Source organism: Cynocephalus volans, chromosome 7 (assembly GCF_027409185.1).
Source record: "Cynocephalus volans isolate mCynVol1 chromosome 7, mCynVol1.pri, whole genome shotgun sequence".
In the NCBI taxonomy this organism is placed as follows: Eukaryota; Metazoa; Chordata; class Mammalia; order Dermoptera; family Cynocephalidae; genus Cynocephalus; species Cynocephalus volans.
Window position 1 is genome coordinate 116,954,068 of NC_084466.1, and position 18,400 is coordinate 116,972,467.

An 18,400-nucleotide genomic window follows, 5' to 3' on the forward strand; every position below is an offset into this window, starting at 1 on the left:
TAAACAATGGTCTACAGTTTGAATTTAGTTGATCTATGATTCTTTTTATATATTTAAAAAATACACTCAATCTATAGAGGTTACTGAAGATCAGAATGCATAATAAGGAATCTCAAGAAAAAAGAAACGGATGATTATTAAAGGTCCTGTGTCAAACGTACAAAGTCAGTGAAGAAATTCTGAAACTCATTTTTCTATCTTGCTTGAATGACTTCATTTATGACTTCTGTAAAGAATGTGAACACATTAGAAATAGCCATTTATTTTAAGGGTCAGTTTTTATTAAAAAGTGCATTTTGATTAATTTATGATCTAGATAAGCTGTAAGATATCAGTATACTCTCTGGAATAATAACTTTATGAAGATTTAAAACAAACAAAATTTTAAAAGCCTTTTTATTTCCTTCACCATTATTGTTTTACAATACAAATATCACCTTGTGAATACACAAAAAACCCTACGGAAGATAATTCTGCTGCACGTAAAATACGGAATGGATATATATACTTCTTCACTCTTAAAAAACTATTCTGTTCTCCACATTGGCAAGTATAGAATAGAATACTTCCCCAAACATACGTATGTTAGGAGTTAAACTTAGAATTACATGCAGTTTCTGCACAAATATATTTTAAAGAAATACATCTCTTTTTTGTTGTTCACCAACAAAATTGTCATGAGAGTATGGATAACTAATTCATAGCTTTCAAGTTTTAGGTAAGTGATCATTTTCAAAACTCTCTCTAAAAAAAAGATATTCATGGCTGTTTTCATTGAGTAGTTAAAATCGAACTACCAAATAGATAATAAAATAATTTAAGTGGTACATGTCATTACCACCTGCTCACAATATGTGAGCAGGCTCTGACTCTCTAACATCCTCATTCTTTAATTCATAGCAATTTTAAAACCATAAGCAGTTTTCTGATTTAATTCAGCTATAAATGCAAAATTTAGTAGTGTATACATACATTTATATTTTCGTGGAATACTTTATTTTAAATAAAAACATTTAAGATTGCCTACTGACCATACAATCAAGACAAGAAAGGCACTAGAAACATAGACAAATTTCTCTCCCAAGAAGCAGTTTTAAATTTTAACACTCTGTCATGTAAAAATCTTTAAATTTGGTTTTCATACCACCATTTTGAAAAATAAAGTTAGGAAATACTTAGAAAATCACTTTATAACAGAATCTTCTTTTTTTTTTTTTTTGAACTTTTTGACACACTGTCTCTGCTGATTTTTACAAAACCCAAAGTTACCAAACCTTTCCATGTCTGTCATTTTTATTTGAATATTGGTGCAACAGGTAGAAAGATTTCAGAATCAGACCCCATTCAGGTACTTAGAAACCTTCATAGAGACATTTGCTAGAAAATGGCTTACAGCCCAATCTTTGGGGCAAGAGATATGAAAAGTATGTTTTCCCAAGAAAATAATACACTTTATTTCCAGATGTGACTGGAAAGACCAGAACTTATGATATAAAAGCTTACATTTATGCTGTTGCATCATATACAAAGGAACGTAGTGGTCGCAGGTTATGTAAATCCCAAACTTATGAACAGGAAACGTGTACAGTGCATGATAGGTTAATTTTTTTTTTTTTTTTTTTTTTGTATTGTTGTCCAACGCAGGTCCTTTGGAGAGAAAAAAAGATCACAGTGCTGACCAGGTAACTCAACAGGTTAAGTCAAGGTAACCGGTGAAAGATAACAGGATTAGGGAAGTGTTTATTTTATGGCATCTTCTCTTATGGAGTTCTTAGCACTTTGGACAGTTCTTTTCCCTCACTTCATCCGGCTGTTATGTGTCATTCACCAACCGGCTGTATTTAACTTGCCTGCCGAGGTGGACTACTGGCCAGGGGAAAGGCCAATGGTAAGATCGAGGTACAATTCCTTGGACATTCTTCTCAAAGTACTGAAATGGCCTGTACCACCACACCCTGGCCAGGAGATTCATCTGGGAAGCTTCCTTTAGCACCTAAGATAACAAAGAAACACAGACACTTTTCTCACCACATTTCTCTTTAAGTTCAAATACTTCCCATGTTAAAATTCACGAGGCCACCCACACGTCCCGGCTTCACTCTTACATCACCATCCTACAACCCACATTCATCTGCAAGCTGGGCCACACCCCAGTAGAAAAAGAAATAACCCTGATTATGGGAGGGCAAGGAGCACTCATCTCTTGTCCATGAATAAATACCTCAGTTTACCTGTTAGTTGTTCATTTTTCTATGCTAAAAATGGAAAGACAATTAAACGTTAAGTATTAAGCTGGTGAAGGCCCAGGGTACAGAGAAAAGGGTAGAAATGCCAGTCAAGCAACAGGGGGACACAGGCTTAGAATTTTCCCCAGACAATGAGTGTGTGACATTTGTTCTAGAAAAAAAGCAATTTCTTATGTCATTATATTAACACACTTTTTCATCTTGATTCTGAAGAGGATCAGTGTCACAAAAGACAACACGGTCTTAGTTGACAACTCCTTAAGAAAGGGAAACGAGATCTGTGGATTCTTTACACCCCCACTCTCCTCCCCCGCCTCCAAGCCAGGAGCAATGGAAGCTAAAATCAAATGGGGGAAAAACTCACTTGCTGATTGGCCATAGTGTGATACCACCAGAAGAGTCTCGTGGTGATGTAATACGCCACCACCACATCCACAGTGTAGTGGTCATGCGCCAAGAGAATACAGAAGATTCCAACTACGCTGAGAAGCCAGCAGATCCAGTGGTACCACCAGAGTCGTCGAGGGGAATCTGAAAAGAGGAGAAATTTGCAATAGATCCATTATTCAAATAATACTAAGGGTACCCAACCACGTCTCTACTACTACTTCTGAATCCAATCACTTTGGGTCTTGGGCTAGCAGATCTAAGGGCTTTTGTTCAACTGTTTCCAAGGTTAGAATGGAAACAGCTTCTTATAAAGTGATTTTTCTAGTAATAGTAATTCATATTTGGTTACTACTTGACTCATATAATCATAAATATAATTTTAAAATGAGTCTAATCAAATAAGGACACAGTAATGCATCATGCTCCATTTAAAAAATTTTTTCCACAAACAACATTTAATTAAATTTACCTGTAGCTAATATGAGGTTAATGCTCCATAGAAAAATCAGTATCTATTGGTCCACAGATCCTTATACATGGACTAAACAACTGTAATAGATACAGCTGTCTTATTTGCTTTCCAAGTTATGCAATCATACACTAATCTGAGCCTTTGAGATTTCCATTTCTCAAATGCAAAGGAGAAGAGAATCCAAATGTCTGGGAATTCTAGTCTAAGTGCCTACCCAAAAGTAGGACAGTGTCAGATAAACATCTGTCTGTACCCTCATTTGAGAAGTTACCTGAAGGAAACATCAAAACCTCTTATTAGTGCAGACCTTTCTACCTTGCATTTCCAATGGATAGTAATTCAGAGGGTCTGAAGTTTTAGGCAAAACTTTAAATGTGAGCTACCCTCCCTACACCAGGGGAGAAAGTTCAGGCTTTCATAGAATTCTCAAGGGGTCCAAGAATCAGTCATTCATTCAAACCAGTATTCACTGAGCATCTATTATATGCCAGGGACAGGCACTGCTCCTGGTATCTGCGTCAATGAACAAAACAGGAAAAGAGTCCGCCTTTGTGGGGAAATCTCTTCCTAGTAGGAAAGAGATGAGATAATAATTATAATAAGTAAATTGTATGCTATGTTAGGTGTTAAAGGCTATGGAAAAATAACAACATTGAGCAGAATAAGGGGGGTCAGAAGTGGAGGGAGGGAAGGGAAGTTTGTAATTTTAAGTGAGGTAATTAGGAGAGGAATATATTCCAGTAATATTTGTTTTTGATACCTTAACAATACAACAACAAACAGCAGCTGCCATTCATTCTCTGTGCAACTCTGTTAGTGTCCATATACATCATTTAATTTTAATAACCTCTTCCCCACCCAGGAAACAGATATCAATATCTCATTCTAAAGATGAAGAAACTAAGATTTAGTGAGGTTAAAGGTTTTCCTGAAGGTCACAGAACTAGTAAGTGGTAGTGCCAGGATTCAAAATCAGTTTTGTGACCCAAGGCCTCCGCGTTTCCCAATATGGCACACTGCCTGCCTTATCTTCAAGAAGGAAAAGGCTTGACCCCATGAAAGGATTTCAGGTATCAACCAGCAGGAGACAGGAATCCCTTCCCCAGGGCTTGTGACATCTGGCCTATGTGGTCCCCGTTTTCCACACTTGGTTATATCCTGGTACAAGGGTGAGATCATGCCCTGACAACTCTGAACAGACAGTGCCAGAACCCACTACATTTGGTAACATACTAAGTCCACGCAGAGGAACGGCTACTCTCCCTTCTCTCTCCCAGCGCCCTGAAGCATGTCTTCTGTCCTCCTCCTGTGTTCTCTTACCTTAGCTTTTCAAGACCAAAACCGGGCTTCCACCTTGTACACCACTCTCTGCTCTACCCCCACAACCCCTCCTGCCACGTGATATCTGTTGACTCTTCCTGTTCCTCCCTCTCAGCACCCTCCACTTCTCTCCATCCCCGATGCCATCATGGCAGTTCAGCCACCACCACCTCTTTCCTTGATCAGAAGTGGCCAGTCTCCTAAGACATCTTCTGGTCTCCAGTCTTGTCCCTCTCCAATCCACAAGCTGCTTGCAAGAGTGGTTTCTCCCTCTCTAAAGGACAAATAAATCGACACTGCCCCAGTGGTTACAACCTCTCAGTGGACACCCCATCTCCATCAGATGGAAGTTCAGACTCCTTAAAGGCACCCTCCACCATCTGGCTCCTACTTACCTGTCCATGTTCACATCTCATTATTATCCCCATTCTGCATTCCAACCAGATAAACTTCCAGAAAATGCCACATGCTCCAAGACACCTGCAGACTGCAGGTGTGTCCCTCCTCTGTGTTATCACAGCAGGCTGGCTTTACTTATTGCTCTTCATGGAAACTACCTGCATAATGCTCGTTAGACTGTTTCTAACAGTAAAATATTGAGGACAACTGAATTTTCTATAAATGGAGAAATGAGTAAATAATCTGTGGTTCATTTATAATACTTAAATACTAACAGCTATTAAAATGAATGAACTAAAAATGAAAAAAATAAATAGAATGAACTAGACTCTTGTCTCAAAAACATAATTTGAGAGTAAAAAGTGGCAAAAGAATATATATAGCATGATACCATTTGTGGACATTTTAAAAACCACATAACAATAATACACAAGTACAAATACATGCATGGAAATGATAAAGGAAAATGGCAGAGAGAAGGAATGAGAAGGCTTTAATCATACAAGAGGTTTTCAAAAAGTTCATGGAAAGACTCATACTATCTTTTAATTCCATTTTCCATGAATTTTTTGAAGTACCCTTGTATATTAACATTTTCTTTTTTAAAGGCTTGCTTGAAACAAATATGACAAAATGCAAATATGCAGTAAATCTGAGCAATACATAGGAGTATCTATAATATTATTTTTGTGTGTCTGCCTGACTCCTGAGCCCGTGGCCTCTTTGAGGGCAGAGATGTCATCTGACCCATCACTGTATCCCCAGCATGCAGCATGGTGCCAAGTGCTTGGGAAAAGAGGCTGCTGAGTCAACACATGATCTACCATCCTCCAATCAGGCCCAATCCTGGATTTCTGTGTCCTCATGAGATTCCTTCTGGCTCCTTACTTATAGCAGCTGCATAACTGCTCATAACACACCCCGCATGCTATGCTCGAAAATGCCTCCACCCAACAGTACAGCTGACATTCCAGGAAACAAGATGCCACCCCAAGAAGAGCAGTCAAGGCTTTCCATGTATTTCTCTGGGTGCCAGTGCATCCCAGGCATGGTGATGAGTGAGGCTGCTGTCCCTGTGAAGCCTCCAGTCTTGCTTCAGCAGACTTTCCAGAAAACGTCATTTATCAAAGGACGAGAGACCATGGGAAATGGCAGGGGAAGAAATTACAATGGAAGGCTGTTTTAGACTTACACTCTTTGATAAATAAGTAGGTGAGTGTTAGCATGACCGTGTGGCCACTGTACAGATAGTCCCCACACATGTTGTGAGACCCAGTGATGGACAAGCCACCTCCTGCAATGAGCTTCATTATTCTCCGCAGTTGGGCTTCCCAGTCTCCAAAAAGCTGGCAGGAAAAGAAAACAAGATTCATTATTAACCCAGATGAAAGTGTGCTATGATTACTATTGATATCCAGAATTAAACTTATATTAACATACATAAAGTCCTCACCATGAAGTCTGCCCATAACATTTACCATCTCATGGGAAGCCCTTAGGAAAAGTATGGGCCTACAGATAAAGCATGTGGCTTCAGAACTTTCCTTAGATGTTAGCACTTTTTATAGCACATTTCAGCAGATGTTCACCCAATTTTTTTTTTTTAAAGATGACCGGTAAGGGGATCTCAACCCTTGACTTGGTGTTGTCAGCACCATGCTCTCCGAAGTGAGCGAACCGGCCATCCCTATATAGGGATCCAAACCCGTGGCCTTGGTGTTATCAGCACCACACTCTCTCGAGTGAGCCACGGGCCAATCCTACACAATTTTTTAAATTACACCAACAAAGAAAGACTGACTGGTTGGTTGACTGACTGATTTACTAAACTTCCATTTTGGGAAAAATAATTTAAATCTCTAGTCTAGGAAAAATTTAGAGATGTATTTTTGCCATGCTGGGCCTAGCAGACAATTGTTCTACTAAGTTAGCTAAAAAAGCTGGAGGTTGGGGGGGTCAAATGTATAAATGGTTTTTGGTATGTGACTATTGGGGACCAAGTTGAGTAGAATGTGACTTAGATCTTTTGAAATTATGTGGATAGCACTAGATATTTTTCCTTTTAATAAGAGTAAGAAAAAAAGTTTATAAATTAATCCACTTGTCTATGATACAAGTGTGGGTTGAATGCTAGTGTAATAAGTGGCCTTAACTCAGTCATTGCAACTTTTATTTGTTCTGTCAAATAAAACATGTGATTGTCTATTTTTTATGCTTCAGTACTTTTTAAAATTCTGGTTGGTCAATCTAATCACCATGATCCCTTCTCAGTATTAAACTGATAATATTCTAGCTTTGGGAAACATGTTTCATCATAATTTCCCTTCAAACATACTATCATGATTTCTAGTTAAGGGTGGCAGGTTGAATGTACCACGCAGAAGGTATGAATTTCTGTATTCAAAGAAATCACTGAATGCCCAGCACCATAGGAGAAAAGAAACCTGCAGAGCAAGACTCAGCATCATGGAATTTCAGAAACTGGGGACTAACAAGAGACCCTAAGCCTCTAGAGATTAAAAACAAGGTTTACACAAAGAATCATTAGAATGAGACTTCTCAAAAGTAACACAGAACAACAGAGGGATTTGGAAAAATGCCTTTAAATTCTGAGCAAAAATTATTTCCCATTTAGAATTCTCTACCTAGCTATATTACAACTAAGCATAAACTAAAGGATAAATTATGGATAAACTAAAGCCTTTTTCATATATATGAGGGTGTCTTCAAAAATTCATGGAAAGTTTGTATTATCCATTAATTCTATTTTTCCACAAACTTTTTGAAGTGCCTTGTACAAGATGGTAAAATATTTACCACCCTTATATTATTTTTCAGGAATTATAGAGGATATGTTCTACAAAGCAGGAGAGGTAAACCCAGAAAAGAAGAAATGGGACTTGCCAGGATGCCAATAAAGGAAGAGGTAAAGAGCTGTGCAGTAGCTCACACATTTGGGCTTGAAAGTGACCAGCCCAAATGCTCTGGAGAGGTGTCTTCAAGGAGAGAAGACTCATGGAACACCCAATGCCTCTGACTGTATTGAGAGGAGGGTCATAAGTTGGGGGTGATTAAGTACTTAGAAAACTACTAAAGCAAAAAGCAAGGCAAGTACTAACTGCACAGGCAACAAAATACTGTGCAGAAAAGGAAAAGTAATTATAGGAAACTACATGGCTTGGCTGTGAACAGCATTTACAGAACTATAATAATGCAAGCACTGAATACTGAGCTAAACAAAGGACAGAGGACTACACATAGAAGACAGGACCAGAAGCGGATCGTGTATGATGGGGATGAGAGGTGGGGAGAAGAGAAGAAAAAGGCACAGAAGGACACTAAATCCTCACCTTCCACAGCAGGAAGTCAATAATAGAGAAAGACTATATTCAAAAATGATATTCCCATGTCACTTAGTGACCCAAGAGTAAACACATTAAAAAAAAAAAAAATTGGTAAAAAGAGTTAAAGTTATGAAGGTAAATACCATAAGATTCAGTTAAAAGAGTTGAAAGGGAGTAGGAAAAGGGGGCTAGAGTACAGTGGGGGCCCGGGGACTGTTTTTCCATAACGAGTTGTGTGCAACCACTTTATTGTTTAAATTGCGTGTCTGTATAAAAATGATAAAAAATATTTTAAAGTTTCAAATTAAAAGTTTGGTCTACTTTTGTCATTAACAACGGATAACAATGTAGAAGAAAATTATGGCCAAAAAGCTTGTGTATCTCTTCATTTTACGTTATTTCAGATCGTCCTTCCAAAAGTCCTTTTGTGTTTTAAAAACTAAATCATGCTCTCAACACAGCATCACCCCGTAATGTTTTGTTTAAGCAGCTGGCTGGTAAGGGGATCTGCACCCCACCCCATAATTTGCCCTTCTGTTGTAGCAAGAAAATCTTTGTGGGGAAACTGTGTTGGGGGCAAGGGCGAAAAATGATGAAGTAAACATGGAACAGAGAAAAAGCAAAAAAATTGATGCTGCATTTCTTTCAGGTGTCCTTAAAACCCCTAAGCTTTCTTTTTAAATATCTTCCCATGTTGTCAAACTTCTGCGAAGGGAAAGCCTCTTTAAGCTTAGTGGGAAACAGAAAAAAAAAAGAAATTATATTGATAAAGGCAGAGTACAATACAAATTACAAAAAAATGAAATTATGTTGAAAAAGGCAGAGTACAATGCAAATTACAAAAGAATTGCTGCAGAAACAAGTTAATATCTTTATCATGTACACGGCACGTAGAAATCAAGAATAAGACCAACTCAGGAAACAAAATTTATCAAAGGATAAAGGATGTGACCAGATAGAGACATAAAGTCTGTCAAACAAATGGAAATAAAAATCAATATAACAGGAGCTCATTTTTTCCCATGCGTAATTAGCAAAGCTTTAAAAAAAAAAAAAAAGAGAAATAGAGCCAATGACGAGGCAGGTACAATAACAATGACCTTCTCAAACAGGCTCATTTAAGAGCAGGCACGAGGTGGAAGCTCTAGCTGTCTGCACAGCTGTGCAGGGAACAGCTGGCCAAAACAGACACCTGGGGCTGAAACATGGCTCTTCAAATGACTGGCTGTGTGACCCTAGGTGGCCAAACATCCTAAGCCTTGATTTCCTCATCTAAGATTTTGAAAGGATATATTTATTACCACTGGCAAAATACTCATCAATAGCTTACCAGCAATTTAAATAGCCATAACCTCTGACCCAGTTATATTGCTTCTTAGGAGCCTACCTCAAGGAAATGATCCCAAATATGAAGAAAAGCTTTATGTACACATGTCCCACTGTAACCTTATTTATAAAAGCAACTGGAAACAACCTACACGGGAACTGTTCAGTAACTACACGCTTGCTATTCTAAGTCTGGCCCAGGGACAGGATTGGCAGCCTGGGAAGCCTGCTGTAAACACACTCTCAGGCCCCGAGCTGAGCTAGACCCACGGAATCCACATTAAAGGCTGGGAAGCCCCAGGCTGTAACTGCTTATTAAGTCATTAAGAAATCAGTTTGCAATGATTGTGTAGTCAGTTTACATCGTAAACATTTTCCTCTATTAAGAGGAAAAAAACCAGAAAATGTTTGGTAAAATTTTAACTACGTTTTAAAAAAAAACTATGCACAGAAAAAGTCTAGAATGCAACACACTAAATGTTAACAGGGTTATTAACATGGAAATTGATAGGATTTCTCTCAGTCTCTGTCCCTGGGTGGCTTCCCTTCCTCTCCTTGGGCCAGAAAGAGAGGGATTCTCTTGGAGCTCTGTCTGCTCTTAGAGTACAGTCCTGGAATTTGTGTTGCCTTTGAGTCCAGGCAGGAGACATGGGTGAAAAAACAAAAACAAAAGAACAAAACAAAACAGGAAACTGGGGGCGGATCTTTCATACTTTCATTATGGTTTCCTTCCCCAACCTACCTGCTCCACTGTACTTTCGAGTCCTCAAATAGCTGCTCCATACATTCTGCTCAGTGTTTTTTGGCTGCATTCAATGGGAAAGAAAGCACGGAGTGTGCTTACTCCACTGGAACTGGAACCTCCTCTACTGTGTGCTTTTGAATGTCCATTTTTGAAAGCAGGGATAATTCGGAGAAAATTCACATCAACACTTTCAGTGGTCGCTACCCAAGCTGTGACAAGAAAGTCTCATATCTACACTACTATGTGAATTTTGGTCCACGAGGGTCATAGGTAATCATCTCGCAGGAAAAATAAAGCAATTTTCTTCAAATTCTAATGAATGGCTAGGAAATTACGTATATTTTTTCAGTGCTGAATAACACGATGCTCTGATGACAGTCTGTTTGCCATTGTTCAGTCTGCAGATGGCCTCGAGCACTGGCTTTTTCTAACTGCATTTGAAGAGCAGGTGCACTCAGCTCCTACCGGGCGGAGGAGAGAACCTGGAGCTAAAACCCGTCAAATGATGCTGCACAAATCAAGGGCTTTGGTGTGACTTTGATGAAGGCCTGAAAGTGAGTGCTAAGGAGTAGAAATTCTATTTGAAATAACCCTGGACCCTTACTAGTGCTTTATCTTTGAGAGTCCCAGGAAAGTAAGAAAGGCAGATCCTCCCTCAGTCCTAGGTCTCCAGTGTTGGAGCTGGGACTGGAATCCAAATCCTGTGACTCCCTACGTATACTATCTGCTACCTTGTGCACCGCCAGTCCTGCACAAGCTTGGATAGACCAGGAACTGGATACATATAAAGTAACCTTTCCTTCAGTAGTCTAGGTAACTTACAGAAGTAACAAAACACTATCAATACCACATTCCAACTACCATGACCAGCCAGACATCCCTCAAAGTATTCATTCAGGGAATCTACCTGCCAGGGCAAATTATACCTAGCCCTTCAACAACATGGGGGTTAAGGATGCTTGCCACCCTCCGCCACCCCTCTGCGCAGTTGAAAATCCACATATAACTTTGACTCCCCCAAAACTTAATTACTAATAGCCAATTGTTGACTGGAAATCTTACCGATAATTATGATCAGTTGATTAACTCATAATTTGCACATTATACGCATCACATACCATAAAGCTAGAAAAAAAATGTTATTAAAAAAATAAGGAAAATACATTTTCTCTGTATAAGTACAAATTTTCTCAAATACAGTACTGTACAGTATTTGCTGAAAAAAATCCGAGTATAAGTAGATGAACACAGTTCAAACCTGTGTTAGTCAAGAGTCAACCATATTCTGTCTTGTTTCTGAAGAACCGTCTTCCTCCAAGACAGAAAATTCATTATCACCCATGAAATGCCAAATAAAGCTGCTCTTGAACACTGAGAACACAAATCAGAGCAGCTAAAGGAATCAGGCCGCAGGAGGAGGACGAGGATGTGTGGAATCCGCCTCGACCCATGTCTCATGCAGCCTGCAACTGACAGACACGCTACGCAAGGCCATCTCCCTCAACATCAACTCCCAGATGACTAAGGCCCCAACAGCAAAACAATGCCGCTTCCCAAATCCCAACTGGCATGTATCCCTCCTCACCAATGATGGGTACTTAAGCATTAATGTAAGTTAGGAAAATGTCCTTTAGCCTGACCTTGAAGCTCCCACTGGGAAAGTAATGTGTATGAAAGTGTCAATTATTCACAGCAGCAGGGGCAGGCTCAACAATTACCCCTTAGAATATCTCCTGCCTTATTTTATTGTTACCTAGTTAGGCAGTAAAAAAAAAAAAAAAAAAAGGAGTGGTAGGGTGTTTTTACAAAATAAAACAATAGCTCTTGTTTATACAGAGATTCCAAACTTTTAACAGTGTTTTCCCATCAATTATCTCATTAGGTCATCACAAGCCTGCCTACGTTCATTTTACAGATAAGAAAGTAAACAGAGGCTGTTGACTGGCACATGAGGATCACGCAGTGACTCAGTTGGGATCAGAACCAAAATGTCTTACCTCTGAGGCAAACAATCTTGCCTTTAGATCCCTGAAAAGGGCCTGCTATTATTACAAATACCTTTCCAAACAAACAATAAGGACAATGTCCAACTCTGGACAATGTCTCCAGGTTCACTTTTTGTTGTTGGCCTAATTTAATCTATTTTACAGATGTCATCTAAATACATAGTTGAATAGCTAAAGCAATACTTATTCATCACTCACTAAAGATCTCGTTTTTATAAGTGTATTTTCCATTTAGACCAAACTTCCTTTCCTTATGGAACTGATTCACCAACAAATTGCACATTTTCTGCCTCCTTAAACATGATATTCTCAAGTTCATGTTAATTTTCCTTGCTTTATATTTGTGTTACACTGGTCTCCAAGTTCACTCTTATGGGAATAACAATGAACATAAATCCAATCCCAAACCCCAGTTTTGGGTTAACCATGTAAGTGGTTCTAGACAAACCATTTTACCCATTCTAGCCTCAGTCTTCTCATCTGTAAAATGGCAGGAACAACACTTAGTCATCCTCAAGCCTCACCCACCAAAGTGAGATACGTTTGTAAAAGTGATTGCTAAAAGATAAAGTGTTATACATATTTAAGGCATCATTATCATCACTAAGTCAGGTCAATTTTAGGGGGGATTCTTACGTGAGAACTCAATGCTTACAAAACAGGGGCACATAATCTGGCCTTGCTGTAAGTCCACCTCCTCCTTCCTTCCCAAATGCCCTACTATCTTTATCACTGGAGAAAGATGTTTCTGAAAGATGAAAAGATGTGGTCACACAATGCCCTCTGCTAAAACCTTTCCTGGCTTCCTATGGCCCACAGACAAAGTCCAAACTCCTTAGAAGGGCATCAAGGTCCATTAAAATCTGCCCATAACCTGTCAGTCAGGCTTAATCTCTGGCTACTTGGCCCATAGGACCACATGCTCAAGCACATCTAACTTTGCCTGGCAAATACTCTTTGTTTTCTCCACCTCGCCGTCTTTTCCTCTCTGTTGCCACTTGCAAACACCTACTCATCCTTTTAAGACTTGGCTCAGATGGCCCCTCCAGAGTGTAGCCAACATTCCCAGCAGAGTCGACACCCTCTTCTGAGCTGCAGTGGCAAATGAGCTCTGCATGTCTTTTACAGAGAGGACTGTTGGGTTACATGTCTGTCAAGGCTTCTGCATGCCCACTTGTGAGAGGAAGGGCGCTTGTCTTATACATGTGTGTATCCTCAAAATTTATCACTATGTCCACACAGGGTAGGTTCTCTAGAAAGTTTGTTCAGGAAATAAGCAACTTGCTTCTATATCAAATGAAATCTCATCCACAATTTGCCTGTCATCTTCTCTTCAGTAAGAAAACCATTTAGGGTTTATAAAATTATGTAAAAATGTGCATATCAAATTTTAAAAATAAAGAGACAGGAATAATAAATGTGTAGACATCATGATAAGAATTACATTAAGAAAAATATGCATAAAGGACTAAATACTGAAATATCCATAGTAGACAGGACCAGAAATTTTTAAATTTTTCTTCTTTTTATATTCTTTCAATGTACCTATAATGTGCAGTTTCTTTAAAATGGAAAAATAATCCTTTTTTTTAAAGAGAGAGAAAGAAATGATTTAGTGCATTGCTGTCTCTTTTATTCCTGAGAATGGAAGAGAATAACAGCAGAGAGAGAAAAGAGAGAAAAAGAGAAAGTGAAGAAGAGATATGGGATGGGAAAGGCTACTGGAAATTATATGAAAGAAACAGGAAAAAAAAAAAATGACAATAAACCAAAACGAAAATTATACTGACAATAAGAAACTGGGAGGCAAGCAGAAAAACCAGGTAAAAATCAAACACTGACCATTTAAATTCCACACATTTCAAGAGGATGACATGAGGTTATTTTGGTAATGGAACACAGCCATATACCGAAATGCTGATAAGGTTAGCAGGAGCTAATTGGGATATCAAAATGTGTTAGTGTGGAGGACACTTGGAGTACTCTAGCTGCTACTTGAGAAAGTAAGAAACAACTAAAGATTATAGTTGTTTCTTTAGTAGTTTTTCTATCCTTACTGGTTTTCTATCTGCTGAATCTATCAATTATTAAAAAGGAGTACTGAAGTCCCTAATTATAGTAGTGGATTTGTCTATTTTTTCTTGCAATTCTATTAGTTTTTGCTTTGTTTATTTTGATTCTCTGTTGTTAGGGGCATACATGTTTAGGATTGGTATGTCTCCTTGCAGAATTGACCCCTTTATGATTAGGCAATTTCTCTCTTTATTCCTGATAATTTTCCTTGTTCTGAAGGCTATGTAATTTGAAATTAATAAAGCTTCTCCAGTTTTCTTTTTGCTTAATGTTAAAACAAAACAAAAACAAAAAAAACAACTAAAGTTTATAAAATCTTAAAGAGCGGTGAGTCTTTTGACTTGTAAGACTGAACCTGTGCCAGAAAAGGGGCCTGTTAGGCTGATTACTAACATCACAGCCCAGCAGCGAGTTAAAGGAGGTGCTTTGATCTTTCTAATCTGTGCACTGCAGTAAAGCTGACAGTGGCAGAGAAGAATATGAAGGCCTCTCTGCTGTTGCATTTGCATTTTATCGTTCCACCGAGCAATCAACCTCAGACGCCACCCAAACATAACCCTTGTCCAAAGGTGGGCTGTGTTCATGTGTGTTGGGAACAAAAATAGAAAAACATGTCCTTCAAGTTCAAGAGAATCAATTCACTGAAAATTCAACGTCAGATTAATGCATTCACCAGCTAAGTGCTCTTGCTGTAATGTAGTCTCTCTTTTTCCAAAGGGTTTCAAATTTAAAGTCACTAAGGAGACCATAAAATAGAACCAAACACGCATCTTACTTTAATGCTTAGTTACTATTAGATGAACTCACCTGATATTAAAATAAGTGTTGAAGACAGTGTAAATGATTTCTTCTCTTCCTTTAGCATTAGGTTGTCTGTATGTACCCGAGAACTAGGATAGGAAGAGTATTTTTTTTTTCCCCCAGGAGTTTGCTAAAACAGAAAAAACACTTTCCTACAGAAAACTTAAAATGCCAAAGAATTCTCAAATGCCTTTTTTAAAAAAACTGAATCAAAAACAGTTGTAACAAAATGAAAAGAGGGGTTTTTTTCTGTATAGAACACACACTCCTGGGAGAAAAGATCTGATGAGATTAACATGGGCTAATCAAGGTATCGAAACTTGGCAGCCTGCAGTATAAGCCCCACACACATACACCCCTGTGATGTAGGACAAGCACTTCCCAGAAGTTCGTAATCTAGGAACTGAGCATGCCTATTTCCCTTTCCACATTTCCCAACAGCTTATCATTGTTGGAGCAACATTTGATGGGAGACCTAGCTTTCTTTCTAACCTAATCATCTCACATGACGATTTCTCCAAGCTGTTACATTTTGTGAAGTGTACTCTACCATCAAATGAGTGAACAAGACCAATTTTCATAATTTCTACTGCATACTTATTGGAACATTTTTCTTAGAAGCCATGCATTTTGAGCATAAGCATTAAGTACACTAATTATGGGGTTTAATGTGATGGTGGAACCAAGTTTAAGTTCATATGACTGCATTAAACAGAAAGTCATATTCTAACGCTCAACTGCCTTCCCTATGGTTTAGTGATCACTGAGTAAATGGAAGAGCATCCACCAACTCATGGGTCTTGAATGGCATTTCAAATGATGGAATAACCAATTCTGGAAGCATTGTTCTTTCTACATCCTGTCTCTGGGCCTCTTCATCCATACCCACAGCTTTAACCACCATCCAGAACATGATAAATAACGAATATTTATTTTCTAGCCCTGAATTTTCCCTCAGCTGTAGACCTGAACACCACCACTTAGCTATCTCACAAGTACCTTTAACTCTCCGTGTTTAATCCAAAGTCATTAAACTACCTTTTCCTCCCTACCTTGTAATTATCCCAGTGGTAAAATCCAGTCTTTGAAATCCTTCCCTTCTATCCTCATTCCCTACATCAAACCTATTATGAAATTGCATCCATTTGGCCTCTTAAATATTGCTCAAAATCTCTTTCTTTTCATCTTTTGGCCCAGGGAATTAGCTGGAGGCCCCCGTCACAGCACTTTACACATTTATGACATAAGGCACAAGTCTGGACTAGGTGATGTTAAGGTGCCTTCCACAAAGGCAGGGACTACATCTACCTTGCTCACCCCTGTACTCTAGCACCCAACACACGGTAGGTACTTGACACATGCTTGTCAATCCACACTGGAGAGTCTAGGGCTGAAGCACGATGACAACACCAAGTCCTCTTCTTATTTCTGTACAGCACTTACCACTGTCACAGCCCATATATATTGCCTCCTTTCACCCTTACACTCCTTAAGACAGATACAAAAAGCGTCATGAACTCTGTTTTGCCAATAAAGGAACTGAGGCACTGAGAACTTAAATGTCCTGCCCAGTGCCTCTGCCGCACAGCTAGTAAGTAGTTGTGCAAGACCATCTTAACCCTGACCACAGTGTTCTTTCCAACTATTAGGTAAGTTTGTATTTTTACAGGAATAATAAGTTCCCTCTCTGTGCAATGGTTCAGACAGAGGCTGATGAAGATTTGGTGGTGATGATGTTCACACCCCAAACAGAACACTGGACTGCGAGACTTTTAATAAGGTTCCTTTCAATTCTAATTCCCTTAGCCCTGGCTCTGAGGTCTCTCTCTAGTGTCGTCCTCCTCTCCCTTCTGCCACTGGTCCCCAGTGCAGCATTCTAGCTCTTTACTGACCACTGAATTTCTTAAGCTTGATCTGCCATCTAAGGGGCAGCACCAAACCTTCAAGGCCGTTTCCAAGTCTTCTGCCAGGCCTCAGAAATCTTTCTGTTCTACTTGTGAGTGTTCCTGAAAAAGTTAAAACTGAATCTAAGTGTCCAGAGCCAACTTTCTATTCAGAGGAAATACAGAGGAGAGAGAAACAACAAGTTAATCAACACCACAAAGAAACAGATAAATCCAGAATGTGGGATATTCTATAGGACAACTGATCTGATGTCTATAAGTTACTAGCGGGGGGGGGGGGGCAGGGGGGGAGAAAGACTGCTCTAGAATAGACTTAAGCGACAGAAAAAACAAATGTAATGTAGACTTTGAATGCTAATTTATACAAACTAACTATTAAAAAAGTATTTTAAGAAAGTAAGGATATTTCATGAACCAATAATTGCTGATATCAGAGAATTACTGTTAATTTTGTTGAATACCAACAGCATACGGTTATGTAATAAAATACCCACCGTGTTTAAATGCATAGTAAAGTATGCAGTGATAAAATGATACTGTCTGGGATTTGTTTTAAAATACTCCAAAAAGAAAAAGAGATAGATCAAACAAATGCAGCAAATCCTTATAATTACTAAATCTAGGAGTTGAGTATATGGGAATATATCTTTATACTGGTTTCTCTACCTTGGCATACACTCAAAAATTTTCAGAATAAAATTTTCAGAATACAATTGTAGTCTTGAATCTGTTCTTTGAAGAGTCCTTCCTACTCTACAAAAAAAGTAATTTGATTTAATGAGTTTTAACTAAAAATGTTTGCTAAGGTGTGCAAATATTTTACCCCCTACTGTTTACTTTAAGATTCTAGTTTCCAGAAGACTGTCATAGAAAGATGACCCTAATGGGATTTCTGGCAACACAATCAATAAGTGGCACATTGAGTTTAGTTTTTGTGCACAGTTCTGGCTGTTTCCTCTGCCTTTACCAAGAAAGCCCACAAGCTATTCTTAGCCCCAGGATCTTGGTCAGATATGCTGATGACTCAAGCTGACTCTAAGTCCCAATGGCTCAGCAAGCCTGGGCTTGCTGGGCAGATGGGTGGAGCTGCTGAGGTCCTCAAGAAGAAACCAGACTAAACCAAGTGCAGGGAGAGAGGCTGCACAGCATGCCCCTCAACATTGGGTCCATCTTCAATGTGTGCTGTGCCAGAACCCACATCTACCTACCACTTGGTAGCAAAATTTCCCAATGCACAGGCTTTGAACTACACTTAGGTGAATGTCCTAAACTGTCAGTTTCCTACTGAGAATGTGCTACTTCCAAGCAGCCTCCCAGCAACAGTCCACACTATTGGATTCTCAGTGATAACAAGATATTTCCTATATCCCAGGA

The 18,400-nt window shown here is 38.9% G+C and overlaps 1 protein-coding gene across 9 annotated transcripts in view; it reads right to left on the reverse strand.

Annotated features, from left to right (window-relative positions):
- Nucleotides 1–340: 340 nt before the first annotated feature.
- SGMS1 (sphingomyelin synthase 1) overlaps nt 341–18,400 on the reverse strand; it is a 282,944-nt gene continuing 264,884 nt past the window's right edge. For all 9 annotated transcript variants that reach the window (XM_063102278.1, XM_063102273.1, XM_063102276.1 and 6 more), the window contains 3 exons: nt 6,020–6,173; nt 2,611–2,777; nt 341–1,993 (listed from right to left, as the gene is read on the reverse strand). In XM_063102278.1, the coding sequence (XP_062958348.1) occupies nt 1,814–1,993; nt 2,611–2,777; nt 6,020–6,173 (501 nt within the window). In that variant the 3' untranslated portion in view covers nt 341–1,813. The remainder of the gene's footprint in view (nt 1,994–2,610; nt 2,778–6,019; nt 6,174–18,400) is intronic.